Source organism: Cervus elaphus, chromosome 1 (assembly GCF_910594005.1).
Source record: "Cervus elaphus chromosome 1, mCerEla1.1, whole genome shotgun sequence".
NCBI classification, from domain to species: domain Eukaryota; kingdom Metazoa; phylum Chordata; class Mammalia; order Artiodactyla; family Cervidae; genus Cervus; species Cervus elaphus.
The window spans coordinates 66,052,595-66,070,467 of NC_057815.1; the positions used below are offsets into that span (position 1 = coordinate 66,052,595).

The 17,873-nt window shown below is 55.4% G+C and overlaps 2 protein-coding genes and 1 non-coding gene across 9 annotated transcripts in view; all 3 read right to left on the bottom strand.

Moving 5' to 3' along the window:
• Positions 1-6,159, bottom strand: part of PDE2A (phosphodiesterase 2A) — a 94,217-nt gene extending 88,058 nt beyond the window's left edge. Inside the window, exon 1 of one of the 2 annotated variants that reach the window (XM_043906488.1) lies at positions 5,870-6,159. In XM_043906488.1, the coding sequence (XP_043762423.1) occupies positions 5,870-5,940 (71 nt within the window). In that variant the 5' untranslated portion in view covers positions 5,941-6,159. Of the gene's footprint in view, positions 1-1,576; positions 1,615-5,869 lie in introns of those variants that run through there. The other variant, XM_043906480.1, reaches the window with a different exon arrangement.
• A 766-nt stretch (positions 6,160-6,925) lies between these two features.
• TRNAG-CCC lies at positions 6,926-6,998 on the bottom strand. Its single transcript has one exon. It is a non-coding gene; the product is annotated as a tRNA-Gly (tRNA).
• Positions 6,999-16,271: 9,273 nt separating this feature from the next.
• ARAP1 (ArfGAP with RhoGAP domain, ankyrin repeat and PH domain 1) overlaps positions 16,272-17,873 on the bottom strand; it is a 61,496-nt gene continuing 59,894 nt past the window's right edge. For all 6 annotated transcript variants that reach the window (XM_043906516.1, XM_043906544.1, XM_043906509.1 and 3 more), the window contains 2 exons: positions 17,134-17,283; positions 16,272-16,880 (listed from right to left, as the gene is read on the bottom strand). In XM_043906516.1, coding sequence (XP_043762451.1) covers positions 16,863-16,880; positions 17,134-17,283 — 168 coding nt within the window. In that variant the 3' untranslated portion in view covers positions 16,272-16,862. The remainder of the gene's footprint in view (positions 16,881-17,133; positions 17,284-17,873) is intronic.

Consider the following 17,873-nt stretch of genomic DNA (forward strand, 5'->3'; position numbering starts at 1 on the left):
TGAGTGATCCCTGAGGGAAGGGATGCAGGCTGCTTCACCTTTGGGGCCTCAAATGTTCCAGCATTCACCAGGGCCTGCCCCAGCCAGCCTCAGCAGCAGGGCGTGGATTTGGATCCAAGGTGGCAGTACAAAATGTACTCACTGCAAGTTCACTCGAGACTACAACTCCCAGAATGACTCACAGACTGTCATGGGCGTGGCCACAGACTTAAGCCCTCATCAAGTCCTTTCCGCCATTGTTTTCCCTGGGGATTAATCTCAGCCCAGACCAAGCAGCCTAGGGAGGTGGTTACATGTCTGTAAGGCCCCTCAGCTCCTCCCACAGAGTATCCACACTTCTCACCATTCCCACCACCACGGCTCCATTTCAGACTTCCTTGTCTCACCCACAGGATGACAGCTTCTGGGCTCTCTAGCTCTGGTCTCTCCCCCTCCAGCCCCTCACTGAATCTTTCTAAAAGTGTAGGTGAGTGTGGGTGTTTCATAATGGCAGCAGCTAACCTTTATGAGCACCTGCTGCATGCCTGGTGCTAAGCGCTCCACTTCCAGATTCTTCAGTCATCCTGCCAGGAAAGTACGATTATTCCCACACCATTATTCACATGGGGTTCAGAGAAGTTAAGTCACCCAGGACTACACAGAATAAAGTTACTGAAACTGGAAACTATGTCTGTCTGCCACCTTCTCAATCCTGTTTTCAAAGCCCCCTCTGAACCCAAGATAGCCATCCAAAGAGTCAGAGCCTGGAAGCCCCAGGGTTCTCATATCTCAGCAACCACACTGTTGGGAAGTCCTCCTGGTTGTCTAACTTAAATCCCTTCTGGTGCACCAAGCCCCCACTGCTCCCTGTTTTTCAGGGTAGGCAGTGAGAAGGGTGACTTCAGGGACTTAAAGAAGTGGGTCACATCCCCAGGGACCTGGCCTTTCCCAGGGAACGGGCAGCTGAACAATGGGAGATAAATGTGTTGAAAACATCCCTGTTACTAAATATATCTACTTCCCGAGGGGATGGGGGTGCTGACAGGGAGACCATGGCCCCCACCCTAGAGGCCACAGTCCTGTGGTTCAGGCACGCTGGAGTGTTCAGAGCAGCAGACCAGGCTACTCTGGCTGTCCTGGGGACTGGGGCAGAAGGGGTGGGAGGCCAGCATGGAAGGGGGTGACGTCTCAACCTCCCAGCCAAAGCTGCCAAGCCTGGGCTGGTTTATTTGCATATTACTTTGCATTAATTTGCATGCCACTTTCTGGAAGGGGCCCACATTCTTCAGCCGCTGCTCCTCCCTCACTCCCAGAGTCTCTGTTCACGGAACACCCCATTCTCAAATGAAGAGGAGACCCTCAGCAGGCCCTGCTGGGGGCACTGGGAGAGACCAAGAAGTTGCAGCAGGCTTACATGTCAAAGCTGCTGGGGGACCCTTTGGTGGCAGAAAGTGCTTCCTGTCCTCTAACTTCCATTCCCTCACTCCTCTTCTGCTCCATCTCTGCCCAGTCCTCTGCCCCCTACCCTTGAACTTCACACTTAGGCCACTTCGAACTTTCACAGTCCTCACATAAACAAAACCATGTTTGCGCTCACCTCAAGGTCTTTGCATGTGGCATTCCCTCTTCCTGGAGCTCTCTCTCAGTTCTGTCTGGAGAAGTGACTCTTCCTTTTAAGGCCAGCCCAAGGCCCCTCCTCCTAAATGTCTTCGTCTGACACTGGCAGAGGTAGGAAAGACCACAGGCTTCCCTCCAAGTGGTCACTGGCTCTGTCCCTCTCCCCGCAGGGCTGCCATGTTTGGTTGGGCAGCAATCCATTGAATGGCTGCTGAACGAAGGAAGGAATGAATGAATCCTGACCCCTCTCCTCTGTATGTCTGAGCCCCTCCAGTCCCCTCTCCCTGATGACATCACTCAACTGCAGGAAGAGCATGGCTAAGTTGTGCCTCTGCCTCCAACTCCGCCTCCTGTCCTGGAAACGTCCCCCTTCATGCCCACAGTCTGCTCTTGTGAAGCCAGGTGATTCTATAGCCCCTCTGTGCTGGTAGGAAGTTCTCCTCATTGTCTACCCTCACTCCCTACTCTGACCATGCCTGTTTCTTTATCTTTATTCTTGGAGAGGGCTCAGGGACTGCTGCATCTCAGTTTTACCATCTATAGTTGGAATAAAGGCTGCTAATCTCTCCCCTCTCTCTGCCCAGGGCGTGTTCCTAGCACTACTGAACCACCATGCGCCAGCCTGGCCCTGCTTAGAAAGGAGAGTGACCCAGGATCAAGAAATGATGCAAGGCCAGGCAGCCTGGAGTACTGAGCCCACAAGGGACGGGCTGCCCAAGAGGGAAGGAATGAGCATCCTGACCCTGGGGGTATGTAAGCAGAGCTGGATAGATCTGAGGGCAAGCTGTAGAGAGGAGTGAAGTAAATGCTAGACAGTGGCCCAGATGCTGTTTATGTCCTCCCCCCACCCTGGGAAGCTGCTCTGTGCCGGGTGCCAAACCTGTGCTATGAGTGAGGTGGAGAAGCACAAGGAGGTGTCTCCCGCCTTTGAGGAGTTCCTTGGCTCGCTGGACAAGGAGCTCACAAACAGGGGACATCACAGGGGAAGGCTAAGTCGGGGCTGCATTTTAAAAAAATATTTATTTAGTACTCGTGTGGCTGTGCCAGGTCTTAGTCGCAGCATACAGGATCTAGTTCCCCGACCAGGGATGGAACCCAGTGTCCCTGCACCAGGAGAGTGGAGTCCCAGCGGCTGGACCACCAGGAAAGTCCCATGGTGCTTGATCCTGCACCACCAGGGAGAAAGGCTTCAGGGTGGGTCATGGGGTCAGAGGGAAGGGGGAACCAAGGAGGGCTACCTAGGGGAGGTCCCCTATTCAGAAGCCTTTCCCTAGCTCCCTAATTTTACGAGGAAAAGTCTAAGCCTCTATAAGCCCCTTAGCCTGGCACTTGAGACCCGATGGAATCTGGCCCCTTTCGCCTCTCCCTTCCTCTTTTCAACTTCCTTCTCACTTCTGCCAATCCAAACTCCGTCCATTGAACACACTGCACTTTCTCACATCCACCCACTTTTATAGGCTTTTTTCTCTGCCCTTCCCTGCCTGGGCAATTCTTATCCACCCCTCAAGATCCAGCTCAAATGTCTCTTCCTCAGCCGCCCTGACATGGTGTGGGTCCCCCATTCCCACTACTTCTCTCTGCCCAGCACTATTCCCTGGAGGGTTGTAAGTTCCCACTTCTGCCTCCCTCATCAGACTGGGCACTCCCTGAGAGCAAGGTCTGGGTCAGTGTGCTCTCTGCATCCTCAGAGGCCAGCCCACTGAGCACCAAGTAGGCACCGGGGCATCTCTGTTGAATAAAGGAATGAAGACATGAATGACTGAATGCAGGAATGGAAGCACACCCAGTGGGCAGATTGGAAAGGCCAAAGCAGCAGAAGCCTGAGGAGTGCAGGCTGGACCCGACAGCAGCACAGCTGAGGGTGAGACTCCCAGTCCATTAAGGCTGAAGGAGGGTATTGCTGGGAGTCCTGCCTCCCCCATTTGGCTAGATCCCAGCCAAGCCATCAGTAATCCCCAGGGACAAGAGGCTGGAGTGGGAAGCAGGAAGAGTGGCAGGAGGAGTGCTTGGTGGGCAGGGGGAACTGGGAGGTGCAGGAGTGTAAAGGCAATTAACCCTCACAGAACCATCCAGCTCAGGCAACCAAGAGGTGCTGAGCAGGCCTGAAGAGGAAGGGACCCGAGGCTCAGCCCCAGCCTGGCAGCCAGAGGAAAGAGTCAAAGCAACAGTCTTGCTTTCTCTGTCTAGGAAGAGATGGCTCCAGGATCTCCAAACCTCTGCCCAGCTATAAACCCTACCAGGTCCCTCCACTACCTTCCTTGTCTCAGCCTTCCAAGAGCTCTTCCTTTCCCACATGTAGACCCTCTGAGGTCCTGCCACTGCACCCCCAACTCTAGCCCAAGCCTGAGCCACCTCCATGCTCCCTTGCCCCCATCCTCTCTTCCAAGCCCCCAGAACTCTCCCTTCAGAAAGCCCCTTGGTCCAATTGGCCCCAGATGTCCCTGATATCCACAGTGGTTTAGCCTTCACACTGACCTCCTGGCCCCCACCCTTCCATTCTAGTTCAACCTTGACAGTTCCATTGAGGCAACTTTCTAAATCCCAAAACCGATTATACCCCCTATTGTACAAAACCTTCCTGGACTCCCCAAGGGCCTTTAGGATAAAGCCCAAGAGGCCTGGAGGTCAAAGTCCTGTAGGATATGGTCCCTGCCCACCCCTCCAGCCTCCTCATGGCTCCAGGCACACGCCCAATCCCAACCCAGGGCCTTTGCTTATACTATGCCCATCACCCCCACCTGTTAGCTTGTTCTTAGTCTTTACTGCTTAATTATGTTCAAGCTATTTTATGTTAGGAAGCTTAGGAGGCCCCAGAGAGCAGAGCCATTATTGCCTATTTGTTTTCTCCATCTCCCCGCAGGGTGTAGAATGAATTGTCCTGAGCTCATGGAGGTGGTCACACATTCAGCCACCCCCACCCAGCCTTGGTGGGCCACAGTGTCCCAGCTGTGTCCCCAACCACCAGGGAAGCAAACAGCCACCCACACACACTCAGATGAACACACACATATAGACACACACACATACCAGCCACACAAGCACCAACATACACACTCATGCACACTAGGACCATGATCACACATCCACACAAGAACACTTATGCTCACATAGGCACCTACATAACACACACACACACAGTAGCACTAATATTCAGACACCAATAAGTATACACACAAACATGAATACACATAGAATCAAACGACATGCTCAATATTGAGTCATTCTATTTTGCAGATACAGCACACATATTAACATGCATGCCAATAGACAAATTCAAGTGTGCACACACACACACACACACACACACCCCACACATACTCTTACCTAAACTCTCAAGAGTCACACTGGGATGCTCACACACCCTGCTGCATACCCAACCACCAAAGACCCCTACATGCCCTTTGATACCCCACACGTTCCCTTACACCCCAGTATTTATATACAAACACACACACACACACCCTCACATAGCCTGGTTTGGACCTGCACCACCACTGACTTGGAGACACATGTCACTTGCCTGCTACCTCGGCAGCCCTCAGATGATGGAGGGGCACCTCCACGGAGCCCCTTCTGTTCACCTGCATATGCGTCTCCCTGCACGTGGGTGCTCACGAGGCTGGTACACAGGAGCCTCATTCCAACCAGCCCCATGCTTCTCTCTGGGATAGGGGCTTTGGGGACAAACTTGCTTAAATTGGTGACTCTGAATCCCAATCCCCATTCCGTGGAGGGCAGTTCCCCCAGACCTTCTCCTGCTCCAGGCCCACTCATTCATAATTCATGTTCTCTCTGTCTACACACAAACACACACACACGCACACACACACACACACACCCTGGTCTGGGACAGCATCCCTCTCCAGGGTCCTGAATCAGTCTATCAGACTCCAGAGCTCCTGGGAAACACCCTCAACACCCCCCTTCCCCGCCGACACATACACTCCCCACAGACCTCTCCCACCCCCCCAGCCCCTGAAGGGATGGTTCATGTTCATCACCAACCCCTCCCCTAGCCACCAGCCCCTTCTATGGGACCCCAGCCGCAACACGCCCTAGACTGATGTCAGGAACCCCCGCCCTAAACAGAGATTCCGCGCCCCCCCCCCCCAACCATGCTATGGTCCAGCAACCGGGCACCCTGAGCAGGATCGATCTTCCCACGTGGCTCAGCTCTACACCAACCCCAGCTCCTTGGAGGGACTCCCAGGACCCAGTCCGCAGCACCTCCTGCAGCCGCTCACCCAGACCCCAGCCCCTCAACAGTACTCACGGCTCAGCCGGTCGCGCTGCCGGGTACTGCTGGCTCCTGCAGAGGATGGAGTGGCCGCATGCCTGCCCCATCGCTCCTCATCGTCTGCCTCCCCAGCCAGACTAAAGTGGCACCTCGCCCTGTCCACCCTGCCCGGGGTTCCAGGCAGGGCGCCTGGCCCAGCAGGCACGGGGACCAAGAACAGTGGCCTGTCCCCGACTCAGCCTGGACTCAACACCCCAATCCAGCCCTGCTACCCTGGCAGTTCCCGCTTCTCCCGCTGTCACTGCCTCTGCCGCTAGGCTGGCTCTGGCAGGAGGTTGGAGCAGGTCTGATAATGCAGAAGGGGGAGGGAGGAGGGAGGAGGAACTGAGAGACCCAGACGGAGAGGGAGAGAAGGGAGGGGTAGAGAGACCGGCTGGGAGAGAGGAAAAGAAAGACTCACGCACAGAAGGAGAGACAGAAAGAGACAGGCAGGCACAGAGAAACACACGAAGGAGAGGAGACAGCGATCAGAGCCTCATAGAGATCAAGATGGAAATACAAAGAGATCAGAGAGGCATAGGGAAACACACACACAGAGGAACATAGACCGGGGGGAGAAAAAGCAGAGATGGAAATGGAGACAGAGAGAGAGAAGCTGACAGAGGAGCCCAGAGAGATAGGTGTGAGGATGAGGGATTTTTAGGCATGTGCAGTTCTTGTGGGCCAGGATAGGATCTGGGGATGAGGGTCAGGTGAATAACTGGAAAGAAAGCTCTACACCTGGAGGCCAGAGATGGGGATTCAAGTCCTGTTCCACCACTAATTTCCTCATTCATTCACAAACCCCTACCACTGGCCAATCTCATCAGATATGATTCAGATTGTGCTTTGCCTTGGAGAAGCACCCAGGCAAGGGGAAGGGGTACTTGGCCATATGACAGAGGGGAGGGTCTGTTGTGCCTAGAGGGAGTCCAGCAGTTGGCAAGCATTTCCAGAAGGGGGGACATCAGCTGGATTTTTAAAAAATATTTATTTGGCTACGTCAGGTCTTAGTTTCAATCTTTGATCTTAGTTGTGGCATGTGGGATCTAGTTCCCTGACCGGGGATCGAACCCAGGCCCCCTGCATTGGGAGCACAGAGTCTTAGCCACTGGGCCACCAGGGAAGTCTCTCAGCTGGGTTTTTTTTAAGGCCAGGAGAGGGCCCCAGGAAAATGGGGTGTATTCCAAGATAGAGGAGTTATACATAACCCTCACCAGTAACCCTTCCTCTCTGAGCTGTGGAGGGGTAACTCCTGCCGCACATACCAAGCTCCAGGCAGAAAAATCCATGAGGCTGAGTGGAAACCTGACCCTCCTGAGGGGCATGGGGGTGCACAGTAGTGAGGGGTGGACAGGAATGACCGAGCTTGTGCAGGAGGCCTGCGCAGGTTGAGTGCTACACACAGCAGTTGTCTGTGGCTTAGGAAGTGTTAGGAAAGAAAGTGTGAGGGAGTTTTTGCTTCCCATTGTGGCCTCAGAAGGTGGAATTTTAGATCTCTGAAAGCTGTGGGCAATCTGTGTGCTCAGCCAGGCCCATCCTAGGGCCTTGCTGCTCCACACCTGCCAGCCAGGAAGGCATTCTTTGAGCTCAGAAAGCCAAGGCCCTGGACTATGTCCAGTTCTGGCCTCTCACAGCTCTCCTTCACGCCCTGAGGAGCCTGGTGGTAAGAAGCTGAGTCAGAGGAGTCCAAAGGAGGGTGCGTCCCAGAGGGGAGGAGTCCAAAGGAGGGTGCGTCCCGGAGGGGAGCAGGTGCATTGAGGCCTCACTTGGCCCTCAGCCTTCTTTCTGTTCTCTTGCTCTGGAAACGATGGTGGAGTCCTCATCCTCAAAAATCTCCTGGGATTATGCTCGAGCAGGTCAGGTGGGAGGGAGGGTCTTCTCCCCATACCACTGCCACACCAGCCTCCCCACAGCTGTCCCAGAAGTAACGAGTCTGTAGGAATGAGGTGCAAGATCCAGGACTATGGGCCCTCCAAGACTTACAGCCAGGCAGGCGGGAGTTCAAACCACAGCACAGCCATGTGCCCTGGGCAAGTTCACCTCTCTGAATTTCACTTTAGTTTTCTCATCTGAATGATGAGTGATTCAAAGAGTTATGAGGTTTGGGGAGTGCCCATCAAGTTACCGGTACACAGTTCCCCCCCGCTTCTCTCTCCTAAAGAGGTTGAATTGATGGGGCCAAGGGAATAACAGCACCAAATGTTGGGGTAGGGGTTGCTGCAAGGCAGCGTTGGGAGGCGGGGAAGTGAGGAAAAGGGAGAAGCCCTGAGACGGTCCGGGTAGGCACTTCTCCCCTCTACCTACAACCGGACCAGCCAGGGCAGGAACCAATGACCCCGCGCAATTACGGCGAAGCCCCGCCCCACAGCAGGCCCCGCCCCCCGCCTTTCTCCATGGTGCTGATCGGCGCGTGCCGCGTTCATAGGCTCTGGCCCGTAGCGGGCCAGCATACACCATTTTTGGGAGGGCTTGTTGCGGGGCTGGAGGAAGGTGAGGGGAAGCAGGACGCTCCTGAGAGGCGGGTGGCGGCCCAAGGCGATAGGAGGATACAACCTCTGGGATTCAGCCTCCGCCCCGCGCCCACCGCCTCGGAAGGACTGCAGGCTCCAAAGACGCCAGCTACCTCCTCATTGCCTAAGAAGGCCGCTTCTTCTGTGTGCTCCCCGGCCCCTCCCCTGTGGCTGTTTCCCTCCTACCTTCCAGCCGGCCTCTCCTTTGTCTCACTCACTGGTTCTTCCTATTTTTCACCCCTTCACTGGAGCACTGGACCCTGTTTCCTCTCATTCTCCACCCCACCCCCACGGAGCATGGAGTCGACCCCAATACACCAACCCCCGAGTGCCAGCCTTCACTCTGGAGCTCCAGATGTCCAGAACAGGCTACCTCCTGGAAAGCAGCTATGCTCACCATTATACCACCAGCGTGGCTACCCACTGAACATATCTGGGAACATCTCATTAGGGCCCTAACACTCACAATACTCAATATCCAATATTGACAACTTTTGTCTCTATCAAAGGCATCAGTAAATGTATAATCCCCGGTCTGGAAACTTCAAAGTTGCTTTGCCTCTTCCCTCTCTCTCCTTCACTTCCTCTGTCAAATCTGTCGGGAAGGCCTGTCAATTCTCCCTCTCTTCCATCTATCCCTCCTTGCTCCGAGCCCCAGCTTACTTCCCCCATTCCCTGTCATTCTCCAGCCCCTTATTCCTCCTCAACCCCTTTATTCCACCTTCACCCAGCATCTAGCACTGACTTTCTAAGACATCCAGCTGGTCATATGACGACTCCTCAAAACGCTTACTTGGTTCCTAGTGCTTTCAGGATAAATGTCAAGCTCCTCGGCCTGGCATTTGAGGGCTCTCATGATCGACTCTGGCTGACCCCTCCATCACCTGCTCCAAGTGGAGAAGGGTCTAGTCCCTAAGGACATGCTGGTCCTTTCTTCCTTCGGTACAGTCTGTCTCCCTTTCTAGGTTGACTTCCCTTTCTCTCACCTTCCTTTTCTCTGCCCATCCAAAATCCTGGCCCAGCCTTTCTGGGCAAGTTCAACACACACCAGCCCCCACTCACAGTAGACCAGGTGGGCAGGAGGGGTCACTGTATTCTGGCAGAGCAGGCCTGGCTGACTCACCCCCCTGACTTGCCATCTGTCCCAACATCTCATTCCCCTGCTCAGGTTCACCTCCTTTTTCCCACTGGATCTCATTTTCCTCAAGGACAGGCTAGTCCTTTTCACCTCGGCACCGGGCCCCTGCCTTTCAATGGCCTCACCAGGTACTATTGAAAAATGTTGATGGAGGAAAGTACGAAGGAGACACAAAGAGAGTGTGGAAATGAGATGGGGCACTTCGGAGCTCGGTCCAGGACACACTGGAGCCTCAAAGAGGCTGCAGGTGGATGTGGGGACACAGGTGGTGTGTGTTTGGAGGGGGTGCTTACTGACCGGCTCTGTGAGCATTCACCTTCCCTGCCGGGGAAGACTGAGGCTGTGGAGTGTGGAACAGATCACTTCACTCCAGGGTAAGGCTGGTAATTGGTGGAACACGGATTTCACGGAGGGTTGGCCTGAAAACCCCTGGGTGACTCCCTCTGGCTGGGAGCCAGGATGTCCACATCTGGGTCTTGGCAACAGGAGCCCATGGAGGCGGGGAGGGGGGGAGCATCTCACACTGCTTCTCTTCCTCAGTCAGAAGCCGCCACCTGTGGCTCCAAGGACAAAGGTGAGAGGAGCACCAGGTCCTTGGCAGCAGCCTGGCATAGTTCCCTGCATTGTCATGTTAAGCACAGACCCCACCACACCGTGGGTGACAAGGCCTTTGCATAGAGGAACAAAAGGCCACCACTGCCTCTGGAATGGCTTCTTCCACATCTCAGGAAGGTGGTTTTGGGGATGCAGGAACGAGGGCTGAGGCACTGTGGGCCTACTTCAGGTTCCAGGAGCAGCCAGCAGTGCCCTATGGGGGAAGGAGTGACCTCATGAGGGGGCAGTAAGCTCCCCATGTCTGCTGGGCAGGGGGATAAAGTGGTGGAACAAACAAAAGTTTAGAGAAGGGAGAGACAGCCCCTCTCAGAATCCTACCTTCCTACCTACACCACCCCATGGATGGGGTGGGAGCGCTGAACTGGTCCAGGGAAGATGGGCAGGTTTAGGGTGGGCAGAGAAAAGGCAGAACAGGAAGTCAGCCTAGCATGGGGCTGAACCAGACACTTGGCAGTGCTTTCTGCCTAAGACTGAGGTCACCTCCTGGGATGTGGATCAGGCAGCTCAAGATGCTAGAGCCGGCAGAGGCCAATCCCTCATTGTACAGATGGGGAAACAGGTGAGGGAGGGCAGAAACAGGTCCAGGTCGCAGGGAGTAAAGGACAGGGCTGGCCCTAGGATCAAGGACTCCTGGTCACTGCCCCACCAGACTAGCTCCTCCTTTGTAATCTTCCTCCTCCCCTCCTCCTCCTCCCCCTTTCAGCCAAACTGAGGGCTGGGAGGGAAGTCTGCAGATACAGCTTATAACCCTGGGAAGGGATCCCCAGGAACACGTCATTTCAGCAGACAGGTCAGAGCAGAAATGATTGTGGCTTCAAACTCTGGAACGTCTGGGGCCCTGGCCCAGCTCCCTCACCTCCACCACCCTCCAACCCAACACACTAGGACTGTCCTTGCCAGGAGGCCCTGAGCCACCCACTCAGCCCTGATCTAACTCTTTCCCCTTAACTCCCTGCACCTGAGTGGGGGGGGGGGGGGGGGGAGGAGGGGGTGTGACTCAGTGGGATAAAGGCAGCTGCTATATTTGAATGATTACATAAGCTAAGAGGGAAGCAGCTGCAACGTGACTCCATCAAGGTCGGGAGAGAAGTTAAGTCTGGGCCCAGGAGGCAGGGTCTCCTTCCTACATCCTGAGGTTCCAAGATAGGTTTAGACAGGACTCTAAAAGGACCTGGAGACTGCAAGCTAGTTTATGCATTGCTGGATTGCAAGAGAGGTTTTCTCTAGGGCATGAGAGGAAGGCTCTGTTCCCTCTCCATCACCTGAGCAAAGAAGCCTCCTGACTTGTGGAGACCCTAAGGCCTGACCTAGACTAAACTCTAGATCTTCCCCCAGGAACTCTTTCCAGAAGGAAAGACAGAACTGAAAACACAGCTTGTCACTGATTTAGAAAAGAGTTCCTGCTGGGGAGGGCACAAGGCATGAAGCCTTGGCTCATCCGCACCAGCTGGAGAGGACCTGTGTTCCTGTCCCAGCCCTACCACTCACCAGTCACCTGACACTGGTAAGTCTATGCCTCAGTTTCTTCACCAATAAAATAAGAACAAGAGGTATCTTTTCCATATGGTTCGTTACAAGGATTACATAAAATGACATGCAAACCCTTAGCCCAGGAGGTGGTGGGTGCTTCATAAAGGCTTATCAGCATCACTATTTACATCATTATTACTGCCGATGGTAAGGACTAGTGGCTAGAGACCTCCCAGGTGACTGAAATGACCCTTTTGCCTCAGTAACAGCTGACCTGAGTGGAAGGTGGGAGGCCAGAGAGAACTGAGATCTGACACAGGAGCTTGGCTGGATGAGCTGTGTGCCCTTAGGCAAGCCCCTGCCCTCTCTGGCCCTTAGTCTATACATGAGCCCACCGGATCCCAGGCTCTGGAGTTCATATTTGCAAGACGACTTTCCTCCACTGGGATTAGTGGCTTGTGGCACTGGAAGCTGCAGTGCAAGTAGAGTTGGTCAGGATGCTGGTGATCTGGGGGTGGTGTGAGCTGGAGGCGGGCTCGGCAGCCAGCACTGGGCACCAGTCCAAGGCCCACCTCCTCGGGGCCTCTTGGCAGCTCCTCTGGGGGTCTCCGCAGGACCCTGGAGGAGGAAGGCTGCGCCCACCTGGGCTGTGTTGCCATGACGCTGGTCTCCATGGTGCTAGGCACACAATCCTCCCTTCACCCAGGAGGAGGAACTGGAAGTGACAGGAGCGGAGGCAGCTTAGGCCCTGGGGCCTGCGGGCCTGGCCCTCCGTCTCCATCAGTGCCACAAGCCACTCAGGACGGAGGGCAGGGAGGAAGAACACCTTCCACCTCAGAGGGTCAGAGGAGTGACAGAGAGGAACTCTGACTGAGTGAGTGGAGGAAGACGTACAAAGGAATGGCAGAGATGGGGGAAGGCAGGGAGAGCCGGGAGACGTAGGGGAAGGGTGGGGTGGTGGGGAAGAACACACTGCAGTCACGAAGGGGGAAGTGCCTCCCAAGCTGACAAGTGGTGGGAGGCACCATCCAGCCCATCTCTTTGGTCTCAGGGTTTTGAGGTGGGTGGTGGTGGGAGGACAGAGTGGAGGAGGAGGAAGGGCAGGAGGGAGGGGGGCGGTTTTCCTAGAGAGCTTTGTGTGTGGGGGTGTTCATACACGTGCAGTCTGTGTGTGTGTGGAAGTTCAGGAGGAGGTGTGCAGGCACTGTGTGTGTGCGCGCTGTGTGTGCCTGTGCCACTGTGTCTCCAGGGTGATAAATACAGCAGTAGGAGCTATAACCAGGGCAGAGAAAATGAGGAAATTTCCACAGGCTGAAAGAGGCGTGGGAGAGGGGAACATCCTAGGGTTGAACCAGCTTGGACTGACCGGGAAACCCTGTCCCTGACAGCTCTTCCCTGGCCAATCTCTAGCTGGATTCAAGCAGTCTGGGTGCACACACACACACCCTAAGTGCACACAGGGCAATATGATGGAAGAGCAATCCAGAAGAGCTTCCTGAAGGTGGCATACTGGAGGAGAGGTTGGGAGGTTCATGCCAGCATACTTATGAGTACGAGATACAGACTCTCCTCAGATCAAAGACTGGGTCAGTTAGATCACAGAGTGAAGGGAAACTGGTTGGGGAAGACCCCAACACCAGAGGCCAGGGGGACAGGTCCCGGAGTGCCCATGGTGCACTAGGCTCCAATCAGAACAGATGGCTCACTGCGGGGCCACACCACCTTGCCTGTGGCGCACGCCAATCCCTCTCCCAGAAATATCTCCCACTCAACTCCACCTGCAGAAACAGCACTTGTCCTTCCAAGCTCACCTCCTCCTCGGAGTCTTTCCTGTTCAGTTTCCCCCAACCAGAAGAGCTCTTCCTTCCCCCACCCCACCTGTTCACCTGCTCCAGCTTTTTGGTGTTCTGTGAAGCCCTGCATGCACAGTAAGTGTTCAAGAAAAGCTTGTGGAATGAAAACGTGCTGGTCCTGGAAAGGACTCTGGGTGCCATGATGTCTCTCCAGATATATCTGGGAGGGGATTATTGAGGGACAGTGCTAGGGACTTCACACTTATTAGCTCATTTAGTCTTCCCCTTAGTGGGTGCTATTAATATCTCCAAAGTACAGAAGAGAATACCGAGGACCCCAGACCTTGGGAACTCAGCCAAAACTAGCGTGTAGACGGCAGTGTTGGCATCTGCCCAGCTGGCATCCACACCCTGCTTTTATCATTATTTATCTGGCTGTGCCAGGTCTTAGTTGTGGCATGTGGGATCTAGTTCCCTGATCAGGGATCGAACCCAGGCCCCCTGTATTGAGAGTGCGAGGTCTTAGCCACTGGACTACCAGGGAAGTCCTACATCCATGCTTTTCAAAACCACCAGTTGTGGGTAGGGGGCTTGGGAGCCACAAGAGCATGGGGCCAGGAAAGAAGGCCTCAGCTCTAGACCCCCCTTCTAATCCCTGGGCTCAGAGGGAAGCGAGGAGGAGGCAGAGCCCACCTTCCCCTCCCCCACCCCATTAATTTCTTGTGGAGCCCAGGGGTCTCCCGAGGCCCGGAGGCCCTTGACAGCTGGATGGCTGCTGAACACTTTGCAGGGTGGGTAGGCTGAGCAGGAAGGAGGTAGAAGAGAGACAGACACCCCACCCCACCTCCCAGCCCAGCCTCCTCTCCATCCACAATGCCTTCACCTTGGAGAGCTGACACCCGGAAGAATGCCACAGCCTTCTCTCCCAGGGCTCCCCATGGTTTCCTGCCATTAGGCCCAGACTTGGGTAGACCCCAAAGGCCTGTCCCCACCCCCAATAAATACTTTGACCCCTCCCCCATCCCAACTTGCACCCCCTCCTTACTATGTGTACCTGGCAAGGCTTCCGGTCTTCAGTGGCAACTTAAGGGCACCTCCTCCTCCAGGAAGCCTCCTCCCTCTCCAAGAACTGCTGCCCACACCTCGGCAGGTCTGGCTCCAGGTTCCTTATATTCATCCCCCTCAATCCAACTTCAACTAATATGTGAACAAACCATCCAAGGTCCCAAGGGGCCCCATTTCTAGAAATCTTTGTGACAAAGACCAGCAGAGCCTCCTGCCCTAATCCACCCAACACTGCCATCTTTGCCATGTTTCATTAAGTTGAGGCCCTGAAGGCTCCTATTGGGATGTCATCCCTGATCCCCAGGAAAAGCACTTTAAGCTATCATTAACTCTACACAGTTCAGATCCCCTTCCCCATGGGGCCACTTAGGAGATATCAGAATCAGGAGTGGAGGAAGGAGAACCTCCCAAAGTGGGGCGATAGAAATGAAGCGCAACCCCGATTCAGGAGAGCTGTGTGACCTTGCACAAGTCGCTTCCCTTCTGTGGGCCTTTCTTCCTCTGCCAGGAGATAGCGCCTACATAGGCACTGACCCACAAAGGCCTTTTCTCCCTCCTTCGGACTCCAAAAGCCTGGGAGTCCAAAGCACTTCCTCTGTTGTGCTGCCTTCCAGAGTATCACCAGCCCTATGGTCGAAGGCAGGGCCAGTTCCACCGGACACTCCAACAAAGGACGGCCACAAGGGGGCCTTCCAGAACCTGTTCTGGGACCAGCAGTGTTGAGTTGTCCATGGCTGCCCTCTGGTGGCCCAGTGCAGTCACTGCAGCCTGTCCGTCCGTGAGTTGAGGTTAATAAATGACACTTGGCAGTCTAGCAGGGGAGTGCCTCCAGTCTCACCCACCCTTTCTCTGGGCCACAGGGCTAGCCGGTCATTCCAAGGTCAGACCAGGGAAGAATTCCAGCCCCCAAGCACTTGGAAAAGGGTCTTATCTTAGCTGCAGGTAGGATGGCCAGCTTGGTCTGGAGCAGCCCACCTAGGGCAGGACAAAAGTTGCCGGAGAACCTATTCCAGTCTAGCATCCACTTTCCCTTCCCAAGAGACAGGAACAAGAAGCCTGGAGTCCAGGTCCCCAAGACCCCCATCCATACCCAGGCCTCCCCACTGAACCGGATCAGAAGTCATGTGATCAACCCACCCCCACCCACTTTGCCCAGCCTCAGTGGCTTAGGCTGGGAGGTCAGCCTGTCTGCCCGCTGGTCCCTGGAGAGAGGCTGGTAATGAGGCTTTAGGCAGAGGCAGGAATGTGGTGTCTGGCACCTTCCCAGGGAGTCCCAAATTTGTCTCTGCCCCCCACTTGCCAGGGTCTTGTCTTCTTGGAGGAAATGGCCAGGCAGTGCCCAGTGAGGGCAGTTTCCTGGTCCAAGGCAGGGTACCTCTGGAGGGGTATGCACAGAAGCCCAGGGTAACCTGAGGCCCTTCTTCCTAATACAGCTCTGGTGCCTCTGTGACCTTGTGTCTCTAGAGGGGCTGACAAGCTACCCTGAGTCACTCATGTGCCACACACCCAGCCCCTGGCTCGGAATCAGATGGCAGCAGGGAGAGCCCAGCCGGGGTCTGTCCTGGCCAGAGTCAGGACCCGCAATTCCCACCCTGGCTGCACAGGAGTACAATAAGGATGGCCCAGGGCCTGGCCGGGGCTCTGCCTGGGGCAGGCGGGGAGTATCTGAACAGGGGAGGGCCTGGAGGGAGCAGGGCCAGGTCCCCAGCTTCAGGGCACAAAGCATTCACCTCTGGACCTCCTGGCCCCTCTTACCCTGGGACACCGGAAACCCCCAACCGATTACAGACCTCAGCACCAGGGGATAAAATATACAGATATATTTATATTATCAAAAGGTCCCCAAAGTGGGGAAGGGGCACCGGGCAGCCTGGGCCCTCCCAGTAAGCCCAGAACAGAAGGGGGGCTGAAGTCCCCCGAGTCCAGTTCTCGGCCCTGTACACATTTACCCAGAGCTCCCTCCCCACCCCAGCTGAGTGTTCCTTCAGAGCATCCGCTTTCGGCTGTTCTGGAGTTTGTGGCCAAAGGGTGGGCTCCCTTCCAGCGGGGGCCTCGGGGCCTAGAGCCTCTGAAAGGACGGCAGCCTGCCAGGGTTCTTGACAGACGCCCATCTTTCCAACCCCTCCAAACTCTGAGTGGGTGACCCTGCAGGGGAGCAGGCCAGGAGGGCTGAGCACCTGGACAGAGCAGGTAGGGGATTCCTCCTCAGGCAGACCCTGCTGCCTGCCCCTCCATGTCCTGGCCAGGGAACCCCAGGCTGCAGTCAGGATGAGGGGCATGTGGATGCGGCTTCCTCAGGCGCCCCCTGCTGGCTCACGCCAGGCACGCAGGGCATGAGGGCATCTGCCCAGGAAAGGCTTCACGGTGGTGACGGCGTGGCAGAGTCCCAACAGGGCTCAGACGTTTCGGAGAAGCTGTGGAAAGGCAGAGAAGCCCAGATTCCATGAGCACACTTGTGAAGACTCACAGGGAGTAGGGGGCCAGGGGCCAGCAATAGAGGGGGCTCCCGTGAACCAGCTGAACCCAAGGGGCCTGTGGGGGCTCCCACTGAGGGCGGACAGACGGGGCCAGAGGGCACTAGAGAGGAGGAACAAAGGTAAGTCAGGGAGAAGGTGGGCGCCGGCCAGGTCCCCAAACACCTGCACACAGGGATGGAGAGCCACTCACAGAGAGGGGGTCCGCAGAAAAGGCGGCCACACTCCGGCGCATCTCGTTCTCGCTGCCTCGCAGGGGGATCAGCGAAATGCTGCCCAGCCGGACCTCAGGCGCTGCCCGGGACACGCGTGAGGGTTCCGAGGGCCACACCAGGCCGTCGTGCTGGGCGGCAGGGGAGAGGAGGGGCGCTGGGCCTGGGCTCGGCTTCCGTTGGGCCCAGACACTCAGCTCTGGATCCACCCACCCTTCCCAGAAATGCCTCGGCTATGACCTGAGGTAAAACCCTCAGCTTTGATCTGAGCCGATACGAGAAGCAGCTGTTAGGAGAACATGACTGTATCCCCGGCAAAGCCCAGCCAATTATGTTACTCAACAACTCTCATTTCCAGGTCCACAAACAAACCGCTCCAAGAATGCAGCGCCAAGAAAACAGTTCTACAGGAACAAGTCCGCTTCCTTTCACCAGAAACCCAGAAAACTACAGAATCCACTCTGATCCCCTTTAGACGCTGACTACCAGAAAGTTCAGGGCTACAAGAGCTCAACCCAAGGCCCTGGTACAGTCTTGTCTCCCTTTCCCCCAAACGATTCTGAGTTCTCATTTAAAAAACCTGTTTGGGACTAACACATATATATGGAATTTAGAAAGATGGTAACGATAACCCTATATGCAAAACAGAAAAAGAGACACAGAAGTACAGAACAGACTTTCGAACTCTGTGGGAGAAGGTGAGGGTGGGATGTTTCGAAAG